Genomic DNA, 25,506 nt, shown 5'->3' on the forward strand with positions numbered 1-25,506 from the left:
TTCCTCGTACTCGTCCCTTGATATAGGAAAAAGCGTCTAGAGGAGTTCCGATGTTGCAGGTGCCCGTTGTAAACTATACTTGGTAACGGTAAGGATTAACTTCATAATCGCGTTATTGTGCAGTAATCCAAATACTCATAAGATTAATTAATTATGCCGCGAAGAGGAGGAAGTGATAACGGATCAGAGAATCCTGAACTGGTGGGGACTTTTGAGACACTTCGTGATGAGGGCGAACACTTCGTTCACGTCAAGCAATGGCAAAAAGCAATCGACAGCTTCACAAGGGTATGCCTATTTTTGTATTTTTAAACACGTCATATTGATCATTTATATCTGCAGCTTATAAAGTATTTAAATAGATTAAATCATTAGTGAAAGTTATCGAAATATTTTTGTTTCTCCTAATCCACACTTAATTACATGTGCCACATACAAAAGCTACTACATTGTAATTGCTTCTGGTTAATAAAATCAAGTTTTGAAAGAAAACAATCTGCAAAATTCTATCAATACCTTAATAGATAGACTGTTGCTGATTGGGTTTTTTTTAAACTTGGGTCTAATTTTACAAGCCAGGGACAAGGCCATATTATAAAGACTTTGCATTTGTTTTACTTCTTGGAATGGGCAGTTATGGGAATTAAATTATTCTCGTGTGCATCCAATAGATACATAAACACACTCCATCTTTACTAGCAATCTAATTAAAATTAGATGTTAGATCTGCTCGTGTACTCACATACATAATTATGTATGCAAGTACGCGAGCGGATCTAACATCTAATTTTAATTAGATTGTCTTTACTAGTAAACATATGGGAAAGGCTGTGTCATATAAGATTTGATATTTCAGCTACATAGATTAAATTGTTCATATTGCCTGTATATAATGCATGTATGAATTGATTATTAAGGCCATTGACATGAACCCTGAGGACAAGAAATGTTATGTGACGAGATCAAAATGCTGGTTACAACTTGGCAATGCTGAGAATGCTCTTATTGATACTGAGGAAGCCCTCAAACAGGACAAAGAGTACATCCCAGTAAGTTGGTCAAGTTTTGTATTCTAAAAAACAAAAAGAGGGGGGGGGGGGTGAAACTATTCTGAGTAATTGCAAGAAAAAATCATGCAAAGAAGGAACTGATAAAGACCTAAAATTTATCCCTTTTTCAGGCACTATTACAGAAGTCAGAGGCAATGTACCAGTTAGGAGATTTTGAAACAGCCTTAGTGTATTTTCATAGAGGACATAAATTAAGACCAGAATATCAAGAATTTAGACTGGGAATCCAGAAAGCACAGGAGGCCATCAACAACAGCATAGGAAGTAAGTTTTGTATTGATGAAAGCAAATATATAATTAATAAATGCATGCATCATTTTCATACTAGCTCATGTAGATGTAGCTAACACACAGGCACACAAGATCTGAACTGAATACTACACCCTTCCAAATTATAATTTTATCATTAATTATTATTTACTAGCTGCCATCTTCATTTTGATTTACAACTGAAATGATGAGAAATAAACTATTAACAATATCATTACTAACCAGCAAGACACCCCGTACAGTCTTTCAAAGGACATATGTTTTATTTCTGTATGTATAATATGATCTAAATTTAATTTTATCAAGCAACAAACATGAAAATACATGGATATATGTATTTACCTTACCGGAAAAGAATTGTTTCAACATGTTCAAATTTTGATTTACTCTTGACACAGAGCCAGATTCGGTCAAACTCACAGCAGAAGGTGACTTGACTTATTTCTACAAACAAGAAGAGGTAAATTATTTCTATTTATTCTTCCTTGGTTTTATTTTTGTTTCTTTTGAGCATGATTTTCTTGTGCTAGACATTTTCTGAGGATTCTTTGTAATCAAGAGTTTTTTATTGCGCTATTTCTGATTACTAGTAAATGAAATAAATTCGAACATGGCAAAGTAGTAATGTAAATATGTTTTATGCTGTTTTATCTTATTGTTAAAATGAATAGTCTGATTTATCAATTTCTACATTGTCTTATTTGAAACTAAATTTCAACAGTTATTTCCAACGGTAAATTGATTTGCATTGGGTCAGGGTTGTGTTCTTTCAATACAACTTAATTAAGTCATCTGTCAGACAATCTATTTAAGCAAATGGGAGAAAAGTTCAAAAGTATTGAAAGAACATTTGAATTCAAGAGATTTGCTGTGTTATAATACAAATTGTGTGAACATCTATGCATGTACATTTAGACTTGGCAAAATACTTTCATAGATAATCCTAAGTACTTGCCTGATAATCATTGCTGAGTATAAAAGTATAAAATGGCTAAAAAAATACTTTTGAAATGTTGGTTATTTGCTGCACAGTACAATATATAAGCATGTTATTTGTACAATGCATGTATAAACACATCATGTACCCATGAACTAGAAATTCATTTTTGCATGGTTGGTAAAAATGTATTAATTTAAGAGATAAGATTTAATCAACAAGATGTGCAATTACTTCATTGGTGTAACATCATTGGCTCATTCTACACAGACAAACACAGAGAATGATGTCAGCTTGAGTTTGAACTGCTTTGATATATACTGCTTGTTGCGTGTTCTTTATAAGCATGTATGTATTGTATAGGATGAAAAGGCCAAGGTAATCAACGAGTGTGTTGTAGATTTTCCTGTCAAATATTTTGCTTTCTCATTCTCTGCCAATCCTGTTGTAGAAATTCTGTCATTATACATATCTAGATATTATACCTTTTCCATGATTTCTGGTCTTTAAATTCATAATTTTATGAACATTTTAATGAAGACATTGTATACATATAATCATTAATTTATATTACATAATTATATGTATACACTGTATGTATGTATAGTGTATGTAAAGTTTTATAACGTATTGCAAGCTAGTGGGGGTTAAATAGTGTATCTCAACACAGTAACAGTAATAAAATCTTTTCACGATTTTTGATGTTGGAATGTAATGCCTAGTCAAAATTATTTCATGATTTCATTCCTTCATTGCACAGGAAACAACAACAATTCACAATCTCTCCAATTTCTCAATTTATTTTTACACAGATTTTAATTATTGTTCTTTTTAGATATTAGTGTTTCACAGTTGAGAGAGTGGAGGGGAAGGGGACAGACAGAGAGAGAGAGGAGAGGGGGCATACAGAGAGAGAGAGGAGGGGGCAGACAGAGAGAGAAGGGGAGGGGGCAGACAGAGAGAGAGAAGGAGAGGGGGCAGACAGAGAGAGAGGGGGAGGGGCAGACAGAGAGAGGGGGAGGGAGCAGAGAGAGAGGGGGGGCAGAGAGGGGGAGGGGGCAGACAGAGAGAGAGAAGGAGAGGGGACAGACAGAGAGAGAGGGGGAGAGGGCAGAGAGAGAGAGGGAGAGGGGGCAGACAGAGAATAAAACTGATCTGGTTGTGTTCATCAGAATTTTATCTGTACTACATGTGTTTGTTTTACTGAACATATAATTTAAAGAACTTGTTTAAGGAAGATTTTCACAATAAGATTATAATTTCTTGTTGTGTTATTTCCAAACGTATTAAATTCATCAAGCTATAACATTGCTGTCCCTGAACTATGTGATTTTTGTTTGTTTATCACTGCATATTGTAAATTATATTTTCTTCATTTTTCTTTCCTCACAGGCCAAGAAGGTACATTATTTTTCATTTAGACACTTACTAGGTGGATTTAGGTTGTGCATTTTCCCTATGAATTAAATTTGGATATCCTGGCCAAGTATTGCACCAGACTGGGTTAAAAGTAGACAAATTTCCTGGTTCTCGGTGTTTCATATGTTCTTTTATTATCCTTGGTGGTTTGGGTTTGTCTGTTTGATTACCAAATTTATTTATTTCAGTCACAATGAAAATTGAATTTCGACACCTTTTTTGTGAATTTCATGCAGTCACTTTTATTTTCTTGATTTGCACATGTGATACATCATGGATATTAAAAAAAAAAAAACAAATATGAAATTTTGCTTTTTACATGTGTATGAAACACTGATAAATTAAAACATGATGATCATAATTTGAAATATTGATTACATGAAAGCACAATTGCTTGTAAATACTACTGTGTAATTTTTGTGTGGGCAATTTTAAGAAGTACTTGAAAGATTAAAGAGCTTTGCATTTATAGTGGAGTTGCAATGAAATTCATTCTTTTTGATGGACTTGAATAGCTGGCATCAACAATTTGGTTTTCATGTGATAGGTCAAAATGCCTTACATCTGAATGAATCTAAGAATTGGATATCATGATTACCTAATATTTCAGGAAGGTCAGTATTGTCTAGGTAGTCACTATACCCAAGGGCAAAGTCAGGGATATTTTAAAAATGTGGATAAATATTTGGAAAAGAATTCTTAGTTTAAGGATTATAAGTGAAACATCTTGTACTTACATACTACAGTCAAACCTCATTATCTCATACACAGTGATGGTACTGAGAGGAAACTTTGAGATATCCGAGGGTTTGAGATATTGAGGTTGAAATACATAAGAATATTTAGTTGGGACTTCCAACTCACGTCGATATATCCATGGTATTGGAGATATGAATGTTGGAGATTCTGAAGTTCAACTGTATATGAAAAAAGATGTCTATATTGGAGTGGGTTCACTAGAACTCGTTCCATCAATCTGAATTACCGTTGCAACTCCGCTGTGCGGCTTTGAATCTGACAATGTTTTTGTTCTCATTCTTGTTTTATCACACACATATCTTTAGATATATTTAGTGTTAGTGCACTATCATTACTATGGCTACATACTGTATTATTTTTTGTTAAAGAATATGGTGAGTGTCAGTTCATATCTCATGACCATTTTAGGCCAAAGGGAAGAAGACTGGTGGTACCTATGGAAAACCAGGAGCCAAGAAAGAGGCAGCTAAGGAGAGACAGAGGCCCCAGGGGAGTGGGGACCAGAAGACCATCAAGCAGCTGCTGGGCGAGCTGTACGGTGACAAGGACTTCCTGGAAAAACTACTCAGTGAAGACAGTATGTATCGGACAAATTTAGTAGGTGTTGAATTTGGTAGATCTTGAACTGACTTCAAGGCTTCAGTTGCAATTGTTTTTTCAGTTGGATATATTGAACATACTTCTCCACTCAGTAAACATGATGACAAGGAGAGCTCAAAATACATTCACTTAAAGATATTGACATTTTAATCTACAGCAAACAGATTTGCTAGAGAGGGTGCTTCAGGCTTATGTGCCTTGTATTCAACTTACGGCCCAGGAAATACTGTGATTAACAGTTCATTGTCTTTTTTATATTTTGCTAACAGGTTTAACAGGTGATAACAACCCCACAAATAAAGGCATTAGAGAGAAGATCTATGATGGGCTGGAGTACTTACATAACCGAGCAGACTTCTGGCGGCAACAGAAACCAATGTATGCCCGTAAACGGGACAAGATGAAGCAGAGACAGAGTGCAAAAGCCCGCAACCAGGACCCCACCAACTACCTACTCCGGTGTCTAGAGGATATTGATGATGGTGGGTCATATATACAAAATTTGTTTTACCTATCAGTAAATTGAACGTACAACCCATTTTTCAGCAGAATTAGAATAGAGAAAGGTAATTTGAAATGGACTTGTAGCTTTTACCAACACATCACAGCCTGAATACTTGTAGATTGTCTTTAAATGAAATTGGAGCCAAAAATAAAAAATTCTTTTTAAAATGTTTTTTACTTGTAATACATACAATTATGTTCTGGTACATATAATATCACATTATGATATTTATTTTAAATCTGAAATCAGTTAGACCCAGAGGCTGAAGACTTGCCTCCAGATACTGATTTCTCTGGTTATGAACACATATGATATCAGTATTATTTCCTTAAATGTTTCTTCAGATCAAACAAAGGAGCGATATGAGGAGAGCTTACAGAAAGCCAAGAAGACGTTGAAGACAGTAGAAAGCATGAGTGATGATCAATTACAGAACAAGGCCGAGATTCTTGCTAATCTCCACAGCCAGATAGGAAATGCTCATCTCGAACTCGGCAAACACAATGAATCACTCAAACATCATGAAGAGGACCTCAGGATTGCCAAAGAGAAGTAACAAAATACATTTTATTTGTCAAGCAGAGGCAAAATACAGATTTTATACACATATTTTCATTTTGTATCAATGTCCTTTGTTTGAATCCTGGCCCTGATGTTGTAGTGATTTGGAGGATGCCAGGTCTCGAGCCTTGGATAACCTTGGAAGAGTCCATGCTCGAAAAGGAAATTACGAGAAAGCCATAGATGTGTAAGTATCCAGTGATGTCATGTCTCCACAGCTTGAATTTTACCCATTTTTGAGAATCACTCTTTTGAAATTTTTTTTCCTCTAGAAGGCTTACATGTTGGGGTAGTGTTTTTGTAAATGTCTTGTAAAACTGTCTCCATACATTTTGGTAGAAGTATTGGTGTCTGCTATCATAACACTGCTTTTATTGTAGTATTCTTGAAGCGTGGGTAAAATAGTGTGATTCAGAAAAGCAAACGTAATATAAAGGGGTGTACGAAAACTTGGAATATATGGTGATAGTGCAACTTGACTGTGTTAGTGTGCGATGGAAATCTCGCGCATTAAACTCCTCTCCAGTAGACAGTGAACTCTTTATGGATGTTTATGATTTATTTCATAAATGTTGGATTCTGAATATGTATATGAAAGTATTAAGGTGATATTGAGATAGTTATTGATTTATATCACCTTGACACCATAATAAGAGCAAGTCTTATACAGAAAACCATAACTTAAACGAGATCCATTGGTTGCCTTCAAATATGCTAATAAAATTTGATCAAAATGAGGTTTTCGTAGACTCTTGTGATAATAAGCATGTGATATTTATCTGTAATGAATATATATTTTCATAGACCATTTCAAGAAATGATATGTACTTATATACATGTATTAGCTTTTGTTGACCAACTGAGTACTGATATACTGTATGTGTAGTTATTTTTAGCAGGTTCATATTTTAGCGCCTTTGGCGTTGAAGCAAGAACACTAATTTATTGTTGCGTTAATTAGGAAAATCTCTATTTATCCATTATCAAACACAGAACAAGCGCTAAATCATGATTATGCCAAATATTGCATCAGATCCAACTGTGCCAAATTTTAAATTTGCCAAAGTAAGTACGCATACAGTATGTGAACAATTACTTATCCAACATACTGATGATGAGATCAACGGATTCATGTGTCAGCAATATGTCCAATTCAAATTAGACACAGGCTATGGTAGATCTATCCAGAATTTGTCTAGTTTTTATGTACTAATAATGAGTATCCGATATCCAAAGAAGAGAGGGAGTGCTAGAACTGGACAGTTTCTGTGTTGTAGGAGAATCCTTTATTGCATGGACGATGTTTTCATTATAAATGTAACAAAACTCATTAACATATATATTTATTTTTGCAAGCTTTACCAGAAAATATTTAATACCATAATGTATAATACAAGAGTACATGTACTTACTTGCTTGCACATAAATTTTCCTAAAGTTATTTTATGTAAAGTTTTATAAAACTTGAGAGAACTTTCAATCATTTATTCTGAAATCTATGAACAAAGTGTGAACAAATACATTATATTGTGCCTTGCACTACATGACTGAAATTAAAAATTTTCTGAATTTATAGATGGGAAGAAAAATTACCCTTGAGTAAATCTCCACTAGAGAGCACCTGGTTGTACCATGAGATTGGACGTTGTTACCTGGAGCTACAGAGATTCCAAGATTCCAGAGATTTTGGAGAGAAAGCCATACAGGCCGCAAAAGAAGCGGAGGATGATGGCTGGCAGCTTCATGCTAGTGTCCTTGTAGCTCAGTCAGAGGGTGCGTACACATTACACTGTCATGTTTCTGAGTAATATTGCTGTATTCAGACATAGGGAGTGTGTATTCAGATATGACATAGGGAGTGTGTATTCAGAAATAGGGAGTGTGTATTCAGACATAGGGAATGTGTATTCAGACATAGGGAGTGTGTATTCAGACATAGGGAGTGTGTATTCAGACATAGGGAGTGTGTATACAGACATAGGGAGTGTGTATTCAGACATAGGGAATGTGTATTCAGACATAGGGAGTGTGTATACAGACATAGAGAGTGTGTATTCAGACATAGGGAGTGTGTATTCAGAATTAGGAAATGTGTATTCAGACATAGGGAGTGTGTATTCAGACATGACATAGGGAGTGTGTATTCAGACATGACATAGGGAGTGTGTATTCAGACATAGAGAGTGTGTATTCAGACATAGGGAGTGTGTATTCAGAATTAGGGAATGTGTATTCAGACATAGAGAGTGTGTATTCAGACATAGGGAGTGTGTATTCAGACATTGGGAGTGTCTATTCAGACATAGGGAATGTGTATTCAGACATAGGGAGTGTGTATTCAGACATAGGGAGTGTGTATTTAGACATAGAGAGTGTGTATTCAGACATAGGGAATGTGTATTCAGACATAGGGAGTGTGTATTCAGACACATAGGGAGTGTGTATTCAGACATAGAGAGTGTGTATTCAGACATGACATAGGGAGTGTGTATTCAGACATAGGGAGTGTGTATTCAGACATAGGGAGTGTGTATTCAGACATAGAGAGTGTGTATTCAGAAATGACATAGGGAGTGTGTATTCAGACATAGAGAGTGTGTATTCAGACATAGAGAGTGTGTATTCAGACATAGGGAGTGTGTATTCAGAATTAGGGAATGTGTATTCAGACATAGGGAGTGTGTATTCAGACATAGGGAGTGTGTATTCAGACATAGGGAGTGTGTATTCAGACATAGAGAGTGTGTATTCAGACATAGGGAGTGTGTATTTAGACATAGAGAGTGTGTATTCAGACATAGGGAATGTGTATTCAGACATAGGGAGTGTGTATTTAGACATAGGGAGTGTGTATTCAGACATAGAGAATGTGTATTCAGACATAGGGAGTGTGTATTCAGACATAGGGAGTGTGTATCAGTTTTAGGGAGTGTCGTTACTGAACTATTTTGTATTGAGTCAAGGGTAAGTACTCTTACAGTCAGTTGTCTTTGTAAAGAGTTTAAAATTATGAATTTCTGTTTTTACAGTGAAATTAGGTGACTTACAGTCAGCAGCAGAATCGTTTGAGAGATCGTCAGAACTCGCTAAAAAACTGAATGATGCTCCAGCAGAGGCAGCTATTAAAAAGGCAATGGAGGAGGTGAACAACCGGATAGTCCAGGGTGTGAAGGACGGAGACGAGAAAGAGGACGACAAGGGGTCCGTGAAGTCAGAGGGGGGCAGGAAGGGCGCAACCAGTCAAACTTCAGGTAAATACATCATCTCCAGACTTATTTAAGTTCATGAAATGTTTACTAAATTTCTCCATATCGGTTCACACACAATCAGTGACTGAATGTGTGGTTAATACATTAGATATTCTTGAACTCATATATACTTCGTTCTTAAAAAAGCCTCATCAAATCTTTAAGATAACTTGTATTATGTACATACTACATTTAATTGTACTTTGTACGTATTTCTATATTTTCATGAAATCTTGCATCCTGTTCCACTGATAAACCCAAATTTTGGTAAAGACATAAATTAAAACAATAAATTAAAACAACTGTTATAAATATTTCTTGTTTTAAAATTATAAAGTCAAGGGAAATGAGAAAGATCAGGATGAAAAGAGGAGTAAACATAGTAAAGAGGATGGAGACCAAGGTATATGATGACACTGGGAGCTGTCTGTAGCCATTTCTGTGTTGTTCTGCATGCCCTGTACCTCTGTCAAAATTTGTTGGCAATTATTTCTATATCACTGCAATGTGCATTTTGCATCAATTCTTGCTCTGACATGCTTGTATTTGATTTCAAAATTCAAGAGTGTTTGACAAAATTGAAAATGACATTTGCTTTAATATATGTGTATATTGCTTTTTGCACAAGCTCTTGATTGGGATGATGGATTTTTTCCGTTTTTTTTTTCTTTCTCTGTCTAATTAACATGGTTTTTTATGTTTATTTACAAATGTACAAAAAATGATTATTTCTCTTTGTAAATTATCGGTGTGTAACTAACCATTCTCTGTGATTATGGAGAAATTCTGAATCAGTTTAAAGGAAGCATCATATACATTAAAGGGTCATGGACACAACTTTTGATGAATTGAAATGACAGTAATTTGTTATACTAGAAATAAAGATCTTTTATAAATAAGAGGATCGAAAATATTTTCACACAGGATATACTTTGTATTTACATAAAATCTGGCTCCCAAAATTATGTTTATCAACATGCTTGTCATAGCTGAGAAACTCTCAAATACATTTTTGTGTAAGTTTTTTAAATTTAGGTTTCTTGCTACATTTCACACAAATACCATTATATTATTAATCAAATATGTAAATAATTTCTTGTACATGTACCAAAATTGTGTCCATGCTCCTTTAACAATTTCTCATGGTATACGAATCTGACAACTGTTTCATTACATTTTCATTTACCACCCATGTAATGATATATCCAGTGCTTTAAAACATCATATATATATATATATATATATATATAGCTGGAATCTAGATTTATATACTGTACGGTAAAATAATTTATTTTCGTGAGTATTTAATTTTTGTTGATTTTATGGAATAGACGTACCCATTCAAATCCTTCATGAACAACAGAAACATAACTTCAATAAAATATGATAATTCTTCAACCAAGAGCTTAGGTCCCCTATTAACTTGCTTATCGTTCTCAAGCCACAAAAATTTGACCCTACAGAAATAAATGATTCTATGGTGTTATGCACGATTGATTTTCCTTCTTTTTAGCATTATAGCGACCACATGTATTTTTAACTCTGACCATTACCAGATGTAATTTGTAGCCTGTATTATTATAAGTATATATTTTGTTTAAAGGGACTGGTTAAAGTTTTTCGAAAGAAATGTTTTTCATTTCTTATGTTAAAAATTAAAAATATAGCTCATTTAATGTTGACAACCAAAATCATGACTGTCTGAATGCAAGGATAAAAGCAGTATTTTAGCTTTGATTCTGTGTTATGTAAACAAAGATTCCAGTCTTTTTATGTAAACAAACAAACCAGTGAAATGTTAATTTTGTGATTTAAAGCATCTTCATTTTGTACAATCACAAATTTTAACTTTTAAATGACACATTTTACCTAAAGTATACTTGAGATGCGAGATATATATAATAAACTTCCAGGATCAATGTCCATTTATTTTGAAAACCCCGTAAACAATAATACACCTCAAAACAAAACAAAACAAATAATAAACTCTCTATAATGAGCTTCTGTCATGATGATTAACCTTAATTTTTTTTGTGAAACCTTCTAAAACATATTAGACTGTAGATTTTGATCATTTGATGTGAAGATCGTGAATCAGTCCCTTTAATATGTTTACCAGTAAGTAAGAATCAGTTAGTTTGATACCTTGCTCATAATTTTGACCCTATTCTTATTAAGACGGCCGAGATGAGGATTACCCTGATGACTTTGAACAGGACCAGCAAGGTGAATCACCATGTTGTAACTCTATTGTTCCTCTCCTTTTTAGCAGAATCTGTTTGCTATTACTTTCAAAGGCACTGGTATAAGCCTAATCCATGCAACTGACAGATTAGAAATATATTACATGTATTTCATGTATATTTCTGCTATGTAATAAGTTTTTAAAATTTATTCTTTTTCCTTTCAATCTGATATTTTATTAACCCTTTCCTGATGACATTAGACAATGGCAGTAATCAGGAGTCAAACTCGAAACCTGAACAGACATCAAAACAGGAGAGCACTGAGTCAAAACCCGATGAAAATCCAAACGCAATGACATTAGACAATGGCAGAAATCAGGAGTCAAACCTGAAACCTGAGCAGACGTCAAAACAGGAGAGCACTGAGTCAAAACCTGATGACAACACCAATACAGAGGACAAGGACAATGAACAGACAGAAGCAGCAAGCCCTACACAACCGCAGTCTCCCTCAAAAATAAAGCCCTCCACTAGTCCCCAGTCTCCAACAAAATCAAAGCCCACTGCTAGTAAAAGGAAAGAGAGCAAGAAAGGATCTGATAGTAGGAGAGTCAGCAAGGAGTCGCAGAAGTCCACAAAGAATGCTCCTGGTCACAAGAGTGAGGCACAGAAGAAGACGTCCAAGTCCTCCTCAAAAGGAAAAGCTAGTCCTCCAGCAAAGAAAAGCAGCACTCAAGAGAAGACAGAGTCTACAGAAAAGGAACCAATGGAAGAAAACTCAAAGAGAAATGAAATAGATGATGAAAATGACGAAATAAGAAAGGTGTCGGAGGCCAACTCTGAAGTTAATTTGTTTGAAAATGAAGAAGACAAAAAAGGTCATTCTCAAGCCAAACCAACATCAAAGCCCAAGAAGAAATCTTCTGTGGAGATGCCACCCAGAAAGAGGTCTTCTCCTAGTCCATATGAACAAAATTCAAAGACGACATCCACTACTAGTACAAAAAGCAAAAAGAATTCTACATCTAGCAATGAGAAAAGTGAAGAGAAGTCCAAACAAGAGACAGATGGGATAGAAGATAAGTCAAAGGTTGATAGCAAAGAGGAGCTGGCACTGGACAGCAAAGACAAAAAGCAAACTGAGGAACTGCCAGAACAGAGTAAATCAGAGGAAAATGTGTATGAGGAGAGAAAGGACGGGAATCAAACCGAGCGGAAAGCCGAACCAAAGGAAAGTGACTCTGAGGGAAATATAATGCCCTCACAAGATGGTGAGTCCCTGCACCATGAGGCATGAGATGTTGTGACACAGGGGCATGACAGTAGGAAGTAGATCTGTGTTGTGTCGTTATACAGTTAAACACTATACCCTGGAGGATGTGCATGTTTGTACTTCAACATGTCAATTTAGGATTGTGTAGCATGATCATATCTGTGCAATTTAAAGTGTCAGAATGTACAGTAGTTGAATAATTTTTCTTTCTTTTTAATGTTGTGATTAGGATTACTAGAAAATTAATTATTACTTTGCATTTCAGGGTCTTGTAGGTATTTTATTGAAATTTGGCCCATAGTTTTAATATTTTCATTTTGTAGAATAAAACAATGAATAGAGAACTTTACTTATAGAATATCTTCCTGTTCACATTTCATACTAGCCATAGATTTCAAGCTGCCGACAACAAGGTCTAGTCCCAGACCTCCTGGTTCAGGGGTGAGTCTTCAACCACGAACTAATTCTCGTCCACGCTCTGTCAGCATCAAGGAACCACCCGAGTCTGAAAAAGGCTCCAAAGGGTTTCACGAAGAAACAGGATCTAATGGGACAGGACATTTGTCTACTTCCATGAAAAAGAAAACCCCCTCTCCGGTGGTCAGAAAGGAAACACCAGGGATTGATGGGAATGGATCGACCAAGAGTCCAGCTGGTAGTGCCAAGAGCAACAAACCCGCATCAGAGCCTGGGAATTTTGAAGGTCGAAACAAAAACATGGTCTAACAAATGATTGGCTGCTAATGGAACATTGTAGTGCCGTAACAGTTCAGAATGTTTGGATTGATGAATTAAGTGTGTGGCTTCATGAAAATAAAATTGTGAAGTAAATAGTAACAAAGGAATATGCATGAATGGCCTTCTTTTCCTAACCTCTGTTGTCTTCATCTAACTATTTTTGTCTTCGTCTAACTCTTGTGAAAGATGTATATAATATGCTTTACCGTGTAATAATACTATTGCAAGAATTATCCTCTAACAGAATTTTTTATTATAATAGTTAACCTTATATAATGTATGTATATGTAAAATGTTATGGAGTGTATGCTGATTTTATGGGTTTTTATGGAGTCTTAACATTTTCACTAAATTTACATGTAGAAACAAATGTACAAATGATCAGTGATGAAGATTCAGCAGTGCCATTAGTGACAGCAGACAAGGATTCTAAAGTAGAGGTCGAACCTTATGATACAGAGGCCTCAGAGAAAGGTCAAAAACACCCCCCACCCACCCTCTGTCCTCCTTGTTTCATGCATGAAATGTATCAGAAACCAAGAGCTCTTACAATTCTGTCATTTTCAAAAGCAGATCTTGATATTCATATGCTTTCCCGTAGTAGGCAACCAAACGATCTCGATCTGTTCTGTTTTAGTGGGACTTGTGATATACCATGTCAAATGAATGACTCTCTCTGTTCTGTCTCATTCATGTGTACACAGTCCCCTCTCAATTGTCTACCATAAAGCATAATCGGGAACAGACATTTTAGTTTATAATGAAACATACCTGTAATGTATTTTATGATAGTGTAAATAGTTATGTTACTTTCAGCATGTCTGTACCCACTGACTCCCGATACAGTTCTCTAGACCCTATTGTCTTTAGCATGATACTTTAAAGAGCATGCATATAGCATATCTTGTACCATTATATTTCTAATAAGAATATACATAAAAAAAACTTTGCATGACTTTTTTTTTAATTCTACTAATGTTCATAACTTAATATTAAAATATTCTTGTGTGAGCATTTTTTTTTTGGATAAGTGTATTTGAGATTTGATTTTTTTTTTTCACCATTACAATCTGCATGACATTGTCTTGATTTTCTTTTCCAGGATTAGGTTACTCCCACCCATTTGAAATCAAGCGTTAGTTCAATCATTCATATCTGCATGAACAAAACTGCATGTCCAAACATTAAGTTGTATTTGTAACCATTACATAACATACATGTTCAGTATTTTGATCATTTTAATAAAAAAAATTATATCTATATGCTTTTAAACTATTTCTAAACAGATAAAATAACTCAAGTCTATTGAAATTCAAAATATGTTGCTTACATCATATTATATATATATATATATATGTATGTATATAACTAATTTTTGAGAAAAGTTCCCATAATTTTGCTTAGTGCATATATACATGTATATTCAATGCTTTTAATTGACCTTTGTAATAAAAAAAGAAATAGTTCTTAGTTCCTTTGTCATATAAAATTCATTTTGCTGTTTATTCATTACATTGCAGTTAATTTCGACTTTGGAAAAGAGTATATTTGTGTTTGCAACCTTTTCACTTAGTACATTCAATGTCTATCATTTATACAGTGCCAATACTTCATAAATATGTATTCCAATAGCTCAACATTAAATGCAATCATGCTTGTATTTCAGAGAAAGAAAATAAAGAGACTACAGAGGAGAAAGAAGAGGCAGTGAAATCTTGAGACGGACCTGATGTGTATAAAACGAACATTTTTAAAGACAACAATTCGATGGAGCCTTAGAAGTACATTTATTTACGCAGTAGCCAGTTTAAGGGAGGGGGGGATAACATATTTTGATCAAACATTTGCCACATTGTACTGCTAGTATCGCAGGAATCTGTTGTGAAAGTTGCATGATGTTTGCAGCATTAAGTCAACTTCAAATAATTTTTCATACATTAAACCTCTTCTAAATTTTCACTAAAGCAAAATAGTGTTTTTAAACTTTTTGATTAAAGTTTGGTGCATGGAAAGGGGTCATGATATCTGTAAATATATTGTGAATTTCTATCTGAGAATCAGTACTTTTATTTCCTAAAATCTACTCGAGAGTTTCCAGGGGCTTTACCCTAAACCTGCTGGGAGAATAGAGATGCCCCTCCTTCTCCATCATAATACTGGATCTGTCACTGCTACGCAGCCTTTTTAATAGCATAACATTTTATTACCCAAACTGAAACACTGTTATTGTAAATTTTATTGTATTCAGCTCATCAATACATGTAGTAGGTACTATGAAGCATATTGTTGATGTATTGATTTGCTATAAAATGTTTTGTATACTTTTAATATACATATTTTTTTTATTTTTTTTTTTACATATATGTGCTAGAAAGCTGTTTGCATTATATTCAAATTATGTGCACAGTCTACGCAATTTGTTAATAAATTTAACTAATTTTTTGTCATAGTTCTCTTTGATTTTGTCTTCATTGAGGTTTTTTTTCAGTAAAATTTTGGAACTCTCTTTTTTAAAGGACACATGCCTGAAGGGATTCTTTCAAATAGTGTTTGACTGCCATCTGTAACAGAAAGTAAATTAATCTTAAAGTGAATTAATCTGATAGGCTAAATTCAGATGAGCATGAAGTTAAATGTTTTTAAAATACAAAATTAAACACGAGATGGTAGTACAGTACAATCTTACACCACTGAGATCCATAGTACACGGGACAGATTCCCATCTGAGCTCTAGTCTCTGCAAATACAACGTTACCCTGAAATAAAAAGATTATAATTATATATACATCTGTATGTATCTATGATTATAATTATATATACATCTGTACATATCTATGATTATAATTATATATACATCTGTACATATCTATGATTATAATTATATATACATCTGTACACATCTATGATTATAATTATATATACATCTGTACACATCTATGATTATAATTATATATAAATCTGTACGTATCTATGATTATAATTATATATACATCTGTACACATCTGTGATTATAATTATATATACATCTGTACACATCTGTGATTATAATTATACCCCCCGCAACAAGTTGTGGGGGGGGTATACTGGAATCGGGTTGTCCGTCCGTCCGTCCGTCCGTCTGTAGACGCAATGGTTTCCGGACTCTAAAGCATTATCCTTTCCACCTACCGTCACCATATCATACATATGGACTACCCATGGGATGAAGATGTTCCCTATCGATTTTGGGGTCAAAAGGTCAAAGGTCAAGCGCACTGGACATCGAAGTAGCAATATGGTTTCCGGGCTCTAAAGCGTTATCCTTTCCACCTACAGTCACCATATCATACATATGGACTACCCATGGGATGAAGATGTTCCCTATTGATTTTGGGGTCAAAAGGTCAAAGGTCAAGTGCACTGGACATCGAAGTAGCAATATGGTTTCCGGGCTCTAAAGCGTTATCCTTTCCACCTACAGTCACCATATCAAACATATGGACTACCCATGGGATGAAGATGTTCCCTATCGATTTTGGGGTCAAAAGGTCAAAGGTCATCCGCACTGGACATCAAAGTAGCAATATGGTTTCCGGGCTCTAAAGCATTATCCTTTCCACCTACAGTCACCATATCATACATATGGACTACCCATGGGATGAAGATGTTCCCTATTGATTTTGGGGTCAAAAGGTCAAAGGTCAAGCGCACTGGACATCGAAGTAGCAATATGGTTTCCGGGCTCTAAAGCGTTATCCTTTCCACCTACAGTCACCATATCATACATATGGACTACCCATGGGATGAAGATGTTCCCTATTGATTTTGGGGTCAAAAGGTCAAAGGTCAAGCGCACTGGACATCGAAGTAGCAATGTGGTTTCCGGGCTCTAAAGCGTTATCCTTTCCACCTACAGTCACCATATCACACATATGGACTACCCATGGGATGAAGATGTTCCCTATCGATTTTGGGGTCAAAAGGTCAAAGGTCACGCGCACTGGACATCGAAGTAGCAATATGGTTCGGTTTGTCATGCCATTTGTTTTTTACACTCAGAAAAGAGGTAGTTTATACCTATTACCAACACCCTTTGGGAGATTGGGGTAAGCGGGGGGTATTCTTAGTGAGCATTGCTCACAGTACCTCTTGTTATATATACATGTGTACGTATCTATGATTATATTTGAATTGTGTACTGTACAAAAATCCACCAAAAGTTAAACTGAAACAAGAAACGATCAAATTTTCTGAAATCTAGAAAAAAGGTGGAGGGTCATTGTATAAGTATTGTTGCTGTGATTAACGGAAGGATCTGAAATTCGAGAATATAATTAGTTGCACATATATTAAATTACAAGTACATTCATCAATATTTTGCTAATACAATCCTTTGCTAGCTAAATATTTATATATTCTCATATGGGAACTCCTCTTTAGGTTACAAAGTCTTGCTTAGTATTGAAAGTTATTCGGTGCATAAAAAAAACCTTGCAACACTTTGATACACGATTGAACTAACCTTAGTGACGGGTATCTTTATCTTGGACATAGGAAATACTAACTCTCCGCCAACTGTAGAATCGGTGAGCTAAGAAAACCAACATAGGCGATGACTACATTTTTTTTTTATTTTGTATTTTATGCATCAAAATTGAGAGAGAAAAGAAATGGGCTTACAAATGAGATGAAATTTCCGACGACTGGGCTTTGTTCCTACAAAAGAAATTACAGCTTTTTACGAAAGTCATGATCTGTATATTGCTGTGAACACCCATTACGCAATGTCATGTTTGTTGCAGAATACTGTCCATTTCTAACATATTTCAGCTGAAGATTTTATACTTCATGAAATATATCAAAAAGGACAAAAACTGTACCTCGGGTTCGTAATCCATCATCTGCCCTTCTGTGCCGATATTAAAAGTCTAGACAGGTAGAAAAAAAGAATTCACGTGGTTAATCTCAACATATAAGGATAGAGATTATCGTAATCAAAGTCATACTGTAAGACTACTGTCTATAGACTAACCCAGTAATAACCATACTGTCAAATATACTGTCTATAGACTAACCCAGTAATAACCATACTGTCTATAGACTAACCCAGTAATAACCACACTGTCAAATATACTGTCTATAGACTAACCCAGTAATAATCATATTGTCAAATATACTGTCTATAGAATAACCCAGTAATAACCATCCTGTCTATAGACTAACCCAGTAATAACCATCCTGTCTATAGATTAACCCAGTAATAACCATCCTGTCAAATATACTGTCTATCTAGACTAACCCAGTAATAACCATACTGTCAAATATACTGTCTATAGAATAACCCAGTAATAACCATACTGTCAATTATACTGTCTATAGAATAACCCAGTAATAACCATACTGTCTATAGACTAACCCAGTCATAACCATACTGTCTATAGACTAACCCAGTAATAACCATACTGTCTATAGACTAACCCAGTAATAACCATACTGTCAAATATACTGTCTATAGACTAACCCAGTAATAATCATATTGTCAAATATACTGTCTATAGAATAACCCAGTAATAATCATACTGTCTATAGACTAACCCAGTAATAACCATACTGTCAAATATACTGTCTATAGACTAACCCAATAACCATACTGTCTATAGACTAACCCAGTAATAACCATACTGTCTATAGACTAACCAAGTAATAACCATACTGTCTATAGACTAACCAAGTAATAACCATACTGTCAAATATACTGTCTATAGACTAACCCAGTAATAATCATATTGTCAAATATACTGTCTATAGAATAACCCAGTAATAACCATACTGTCTATAGACTAACCCAGTAATAACCATACTGTCTATAGACTAACCCAGTAATAACCATCCTGTCAAATATACTGTCTATAGACTAACCCAGTAATAATCATATTGTCAAATATACTGTCTATAGAATAACCCAGTAATAACCATACTGTCAAATATAATGTCTATAGACTAACCCAGTAATAAACATACTGTCTATAGACTAACCCAGTAATAACCATACTGTCTATAGAATAACCCAGTAATAACCATACTGTCAAATATACTGTCTATAGAATAACCCAGTAATAACCATACTGTCAAATATACTGTCTATAGACTAACAAAGTAAGCCATACTGTCAAACATACAAGATACTTACTCTGTATGAAAAGAACACGCGCGGGAAATGACTGAGTTTCAGTTCTGAGAATTTGGCTTGTAAGTTTGGAATCCATTTCCAGTATGTCGTGTCGTACACTGCTGCACTGAAATGCAACGAGGGAACTCTCTTATAGAAAACAATGGACGCATAAAAATAACCCCTAAACGTCGATTGATTTTGTACACCCCTTGTATCAGGGACTGTAACACGAACAGCACAGATCTTTTTTCATTCACCAATGGTTTAAAGTAAAGTTCAAACGAATAGACCATTAAAACCAACTAAACATTTTCTTTTTAACCAAAGACTGGGGCTTTGTTGCAATAATGAAAAACCGACAGCTGATTTATATATGAGTGTATTTTAAAGAAGCTGTGCAAATAAGAATCATTCAATATTGGAAATAAGTAATTTTTCCTAAAGAGCCTACACACAGATATTATTATTATTTCAAATTTTTTTTTAATACTTTATATAGCATATATAGTGAGTTTACGTCACATTATACTAGAAAATACAGAGTTATCTGCCCTTTATGTAATATAAAACGTTGCGAGTTTTGCTAGGCAAAGAAGGGGCAAACAACAAACCACGATTGACTTTATGATCGTTGTAATTAGGAACAAATTATTAAAAACTTTTATTCGTAACCTTTTCAATGAACCACCCTTTGCATGATTCTAACATGCATTGTTTTTGTAATTAACCAATCTGACTGAAGCCAAACCTAGCTAGCTCTATATCAAATTAGCGTAAACGAAGCTCTCGTTCTAGGGTCAGCGTATGTAACTAACGTGATCCAGGGTATCCCTGTAAACACGATGTCTTGCATTCTTATGAACATTTCAATAAACGAAGACATTGATATTTCTGTTTAGGAAGTGGGCGCAAAAGATGCGATTTATGCAGTAATTTGGGTATATAGGTAACGTAATTTTTAATTTTTTTTTATCAATTTCTTCTATACTTTCCTGTATCCAGTTAGCATGTTTGGGATATTGGATAAATAAAAAGTTACCAAATTTTTGCTTCATGTAGATAGAATGTTCATCTAATTTTGGTCAGTCATCTGACTCAAGGTAAACTGATATTTTTTCTGTCATTTCTTTGTGTAAAATGCGTACAATAAATTTCAAAAAAGAAAATAAACTGAAGAATTTGCCCATTTCTGAAAAACAAAATATTCAGGTTAACTTGCATGTACAACCTGATCAATATATTTAAATCCCATTTCACCATATGCATGATACGTGTCTCGAATATAGTACAGTCCGCGATATACCATTTAGAGCACTCACTGGCTGAACTCGTTGTATGGGCATTCTCCATCGGTGTTTGTATGTATGTTTACAATTTGTTTTATACTTTATTTGAATTGCGGATAATATACATTTGAATGTATTATTTTGATTAAAATAATTTCATCATTAGTTGTGATGAAAAAATATGTAATAGAATATCTCGCTACACATTCGATTCCTGCAATTTCCTTACCATCATATCTGAATAATTTATGATTTCTGCCCCCCCCCCCCCCCCCTCCCCCAACAAAAGAAAAAAGAGCGTAGAAATATTAGAAAACAGAAAAATGAATTTAGTGTTTGTAAACGGCAAATAACTCTGAATTATAAGTCAATGTTGAATTAATTTTGACGAGGGAGTGGTACATGAAACGTCATTACGTATTTCGTGATAAACATTAACATATATATATAGTACGTAAGATCCAGAAAATAAAAATAGGCTTTTTTCTTTGTTTTTATAATCATTCTGCAGATCGATAAATAAAATTGCGTTTTTTCCAGTACTAAGACTAATTTTCTTTAAATTGCATAATTGTTAGCTGATACAACTTAATATTTTACTTGTGTTTCACTTGGGAGTATCCTCTCACTGTGGAGGAGTCCATCAGCTGCAACAGAAAAATAATCCTTAGAAGAGTTTTAAATGAAACACAACAAGAACATATCCGATTAAAATATAAAAAAAAGTGTAAAGGCGAAACAATGGTTCATCTAGACACTGAAAACTTTCTACAATACCACAACTCTACAATACCACAATATTAAATCCATAAAAATACCAAAAATGTATTTTAAAAAATAATATTAATAAATGTACAGATAGATAAATATATAAAAAAAAAACAACCCAACAAAACATCCTCAATGAAAAACGAGGTGAATGACACACTTTAAGGAAGCAGGGTAGTCATTGAACAATACTGTCCATGTTTTGTAAACCAATGAAAATAGTAAAGAAAGCATATCTAATAATTATAAAAATATTTCTGAAAATGTGCAGAGCCTTAGATAATCTGAAGTCCCTATAATGTTGCTATTAATGTGTACGGTCTGCTACAAATTTAGAATAAAGTATATCCAAGAATTTCAACAACAACAAAAAAATATGTAATCAACTCCGAGCCAGCCTCCTTAAGACAACTTCAATGATGTGAGGGTCTATGTCATGTATTGTTCATAATATTGAGCCACATTTCTAATGGACAGTGGAATTCCAGTATTTTTTATTGATACTGATAGTGACAACTATTTCAACATGCACAGTGCACAAACTTGCTTTAACGTTACAGTATACGTTTGGATTTGTTTTCTTGTTATATACAATGATCTTCTGCCGCTCACCTTCTTATATCCCATATAAGAAATGGCCATTGCAGTACCCTTGTCCAACATATCGTACAGAACAATGATCTGGGGACGTCCGTTAACCACTTCCGCCCTCACGCCAGTCTTCATGTACGGAACAGGATTCCTCAACGGGAAGTACACGCACTTTAATCTAGATGACTTTGAAATTACCTGAAAATAGTAGAATTCTGAATACTAACATGTATAGTACAGGCAGCAAAATGAAAATATGGTAAATTGATTTTTAAAAAAAGTGACCATTTTCTGTTCTGATTTGCAGAGTTCCTCATAGAGCCGCCTGCTCTTCTTTGACGGTTTTCTCGGTTTCAGTTCAGAAGGATCAGCTGATGATTTGCTTGTCTGTAAATATTCCAAGTTTCTTTTGGCAGCAACGTTTTTGGGATCTACAATATTCAAAGTAGCAGCAACTGAATCACATTCATTTTTATGTCTAGTAATATCCCTTCAATCAAAATCAGTTTGAAGCCAAAGTACATTTTCTTACCTAGTCGCAGCAAGTCAGCTAACGTCGTCTGTGCTTCTTTGACAAGACCAGCCTGTATTACAAGATTTTAACCTCTAATTTCACACGCTTCAAAGTAGATATACGTGAATTATGAAGGAAGTGCTAAAGTTTAGTAGATTACAAATTTTAGTATGCAGCTGAACCAACCTTGAAATATGCATTGGATAATAGGTGGAACACTGCCGATGACGATATTTGGTCATCTATATCGGATATACGATTTTCTTTCACCTCATCCACGATGTATCTGAACCACTTAATAGCATAGTATGTGTCGTCCATTTCATATGCAGAGTTTGCTATGTCAAAGGCGTCCGACAGGGATAGCCTCTGTAGCGGCTTCACTCCCGTTACATCGCCACTCATTATCTGCTCAATGGTGAGGCTTTTGTAAAGCTGAAGCGCAGATATAGTACTTGCGATTGTGTTAAAGACGTCCTTATTTGGAACATTTTCTTCTATGTTTTGTAATTTCACTTTTAAAGCTGAAAGAAATTGATAAATGTGAAAATGAAATGTGTATTATTTAGCTGTTTCGCAAAATGGTATTGACAAATGGTATATGTGACTTAACTGACTCAAATGTTTGGCCCCGGATTTCCAAACTTTACCGCTGTACTCTTTGACAGCTCGGTTATACTCACATTCTGTATATAGACCTTTAAGAAACCTTTCAACGAATATCACCACGGGATTCAAACAAGAATGTGTATTGTCTAAATCTGGCAGTGGCAATGGTATGGCAGAAGGAAACTGAGTAATGAACGAACTGAAGGGCTGGCCAAGATAATAAAAATTAGCTATGAAAAAACAAAACAGAAACGCTGGACCAGCTAATTTTCAAAAAGGCTCTATAGTAGCACTATAGGTTGGTAATCAGAAGGCAAGCGAGTACCTGGTTACTTAGAAACCACATAGAAGGACGGTAGGAAAAAGCGGAAGTACGGGACCAAACAGCAGGAGACTCAAATGAAAGATGCCGATGGTGGCATCATGTCACTGAGAGATTAAGGTGCTATGTAAGACCCAATTCGAAAGTTATTCAACAGAGAAACCAACTAGGTATTTATATCAAATGTTCTTAGAGTTTAAAAAAAATGTTACCTTTGACACAAGTATCACTATTTAGTATAAGTTGTAAAATTTCCCGCCATTCGTGGTATAGTCGTCTGGTGAGGTGGAACTGGTTGATGGGGTGGCTGATATAACCTACTACATTCCTGCCGATATCCTTGTGAATAGTTTTGACATTTTCAAGCATCCTGCAAAGAATGTATAAAAGAAAAGGAACAACATGATGAGGATAAATGGTGGTTCATCCCTCACACATCGCTGTACTTATGATCAATACTGACCCAGTTATATTGGCAAACTTGTGAACATCTTCCTCATGATTTCTTAACTCCTGTTTAACGATCAAATCCGAGAGAGTGAGAAGTTCCTCTTCCATTCGGAAAAACTTTTCAAAATTCATAACTGTAGTTAGATCTTGGGAAGTTCCAAAGGAAAAGCACGCGACCAAGAAAACTGTAACCACTCGAGCCATCTTTATCAGTACGAGTTGTAAGGAGGCAGTCGCCACGTGAACATCTGTTTCACTGTGAGTTTCCTAAAGATGACGCTTCCAACACGTGTTGCGTGTTGTATGTGGACATTGATTTGGAGTGTCACCCCTTTACGACGCACAACATCAATCGATGGCAGTATCGATGCAGCATTCCGTCAATTATATTTTGAACAGATTCAATTTTGTCTTATATACAATGATGATTTCCTTAAGTGTGTTCTTTTTGTAAACGATAAGGGATCTAAAATTTTACCAAAAGTGTACCACGTAGGTAAGAAAAAGCATTTAGCAGACTCGATGTTCAATTAGCAGACTCGACGTCTATTTAGCAGACTAGATGTACAATTAGCACACTCGACGTTCAATTTGAGCGAGAACAACGTTAAACAATTAACGGTATGCGTTAAAATATTTTGTAAAACATGTTTATATACTGTATATCTATTAAATTTCTTTTAAGCAGATGTAATTATTTCTGATTCGGAAACCATGCTGCTTCCAATTTCATTACTCGTGTGAATTTTAACTCCGTATCAGATATGCCGGTAATTTGCAATGACACTGCAATCCGAGCTTGAGTTTTATTGACAAGAACTGTTGACAGGGGCAAGCAATTGAATAAGAAATCAATGATATGCTGCAATAATGAATAAGTTGAAGTTATGTTATGACAACACATATAGACTCCATTGAACTTAGGGTACAGCATCAGTATGACATGTCAAACGTTGTATTATTTAATACTTTCCATTTATATTGTTTCATTTGTATTGTGCATCATCCATCTATATTGCATAATTTTTCATTTGTATTGTACATTTTCCATTTGTGTTGTATAATTGTTCATTTGTATTGTATTACGGCAATTTACTATGGACAGTGTAGATGTCCTGACGTGTATGGTATACAATGGTAATGATGTTGTCTTTTCACAGATGTAATGAAATTTTAGATGGGTTTTTGTGTTTTCTATTTAAAAAAAAAAAAGGAAAATGAAGAAAACGAACGACTGCGAACAATTTTC

At 34.8% G+C, this 25,506-nt stretch overlaps 2 protein-coding genes across 3 annotated transcripts; one reads left to right on the forward strand and one right to left on the reverse strand.

Moving 5' to 3' along the window:
* Positions 1-26: 26 nt before the first annotated feature.
* On the forward strand, positions 27-16,008 carry LOC125678859 (outer dynein arm-docking complex subunit 4-like). Of its 2 annotated transcripts, XM_056156926.1 has the most exons (18): positions 27-288; positions 918-1,049; positions 1,181-1,334; positions 1,739-1,800; positions 2,062-2,073; positions 2,641-2,655; positions 4,864-5,032; positions 5,325-5,537; positions 5,905-6,112; positions 6,222-6,308; positions 7,698-7,894; positions 9,151-9,372; positions 9,707-9,772; positions 11,548-11,595; positions 11,816-12,826; positions 13,930-14,040; positions 14,669-14,701; positions 15,233-16,008. In XM_056156926.1, the coding sequence occupies exons 1-18, from the start codon at positions 154-156 to the stop codon at positions 15,283-15,285; spliced, it is 2,928 nt and encodes a 975-aa protein (XP_056012901.1). In that variant the 5' UTR covers positions 27-153; the 3' UTR covers positions 15,286-16,008. The 2 variants fall into 2 exon arrangements, with proteins under 2 accessions (XP_056012901.1, XP_048773553.1); XM_048917596.2 differs by lacking the exons at positions 13,930-14,040; positions 14,669-14,701 and having other exon boundaries at positions 28-288.
* LOC125678863 (prolyl 4-hydroxylase subunit alpha-1-like) lies at positions 15,785-25,465 on the reverse strand. Its single transcript, XM_056156931.1, has 13 exons — positions 24,271-25,465; positions 24,020-24,177; positions 23,063-23,400; positions 22,895-22,946; positions 22,648-22,793; positions 22,384-22,560; positions 21,604-21,650; positions 19,736-19,841; positions 18,426-18,473; positions 18,226-18,261; positions 18,068-18,136; positions 16,253-16,322; positions 15,785-16,127 (listed from the first exon to the last, which is right to left on the reverse strand). The coding sequence occupies exons 1-13, from the start codon at positions 24,459-24,461 to the stop codon at positions 16,051-16,053; spliced, it is 1,515 nt and encodes a 504-aa protein (XP_056012906.1). The 5' UTR covers positions 24,462-25,465; the 3' UTR covers positions 15,785-16,050.
* Between the last annotated feature and the right edge of the window lie 41 nt (positions 25,466-25,506).

Source organism: Ostrea edulis, chromosome 2 (assembly GCF_947568905.1).
Source record: "Ostrea edulis chromosome 2, xbOstEdul1.1, whole genome shotgun sequence".
Lineage (NCBI taxonomy): Eukaryota > Metazoa > Mollusca > Bivalvia > Ostreida > Ostreidae > Ostrea > Ostrea edulis.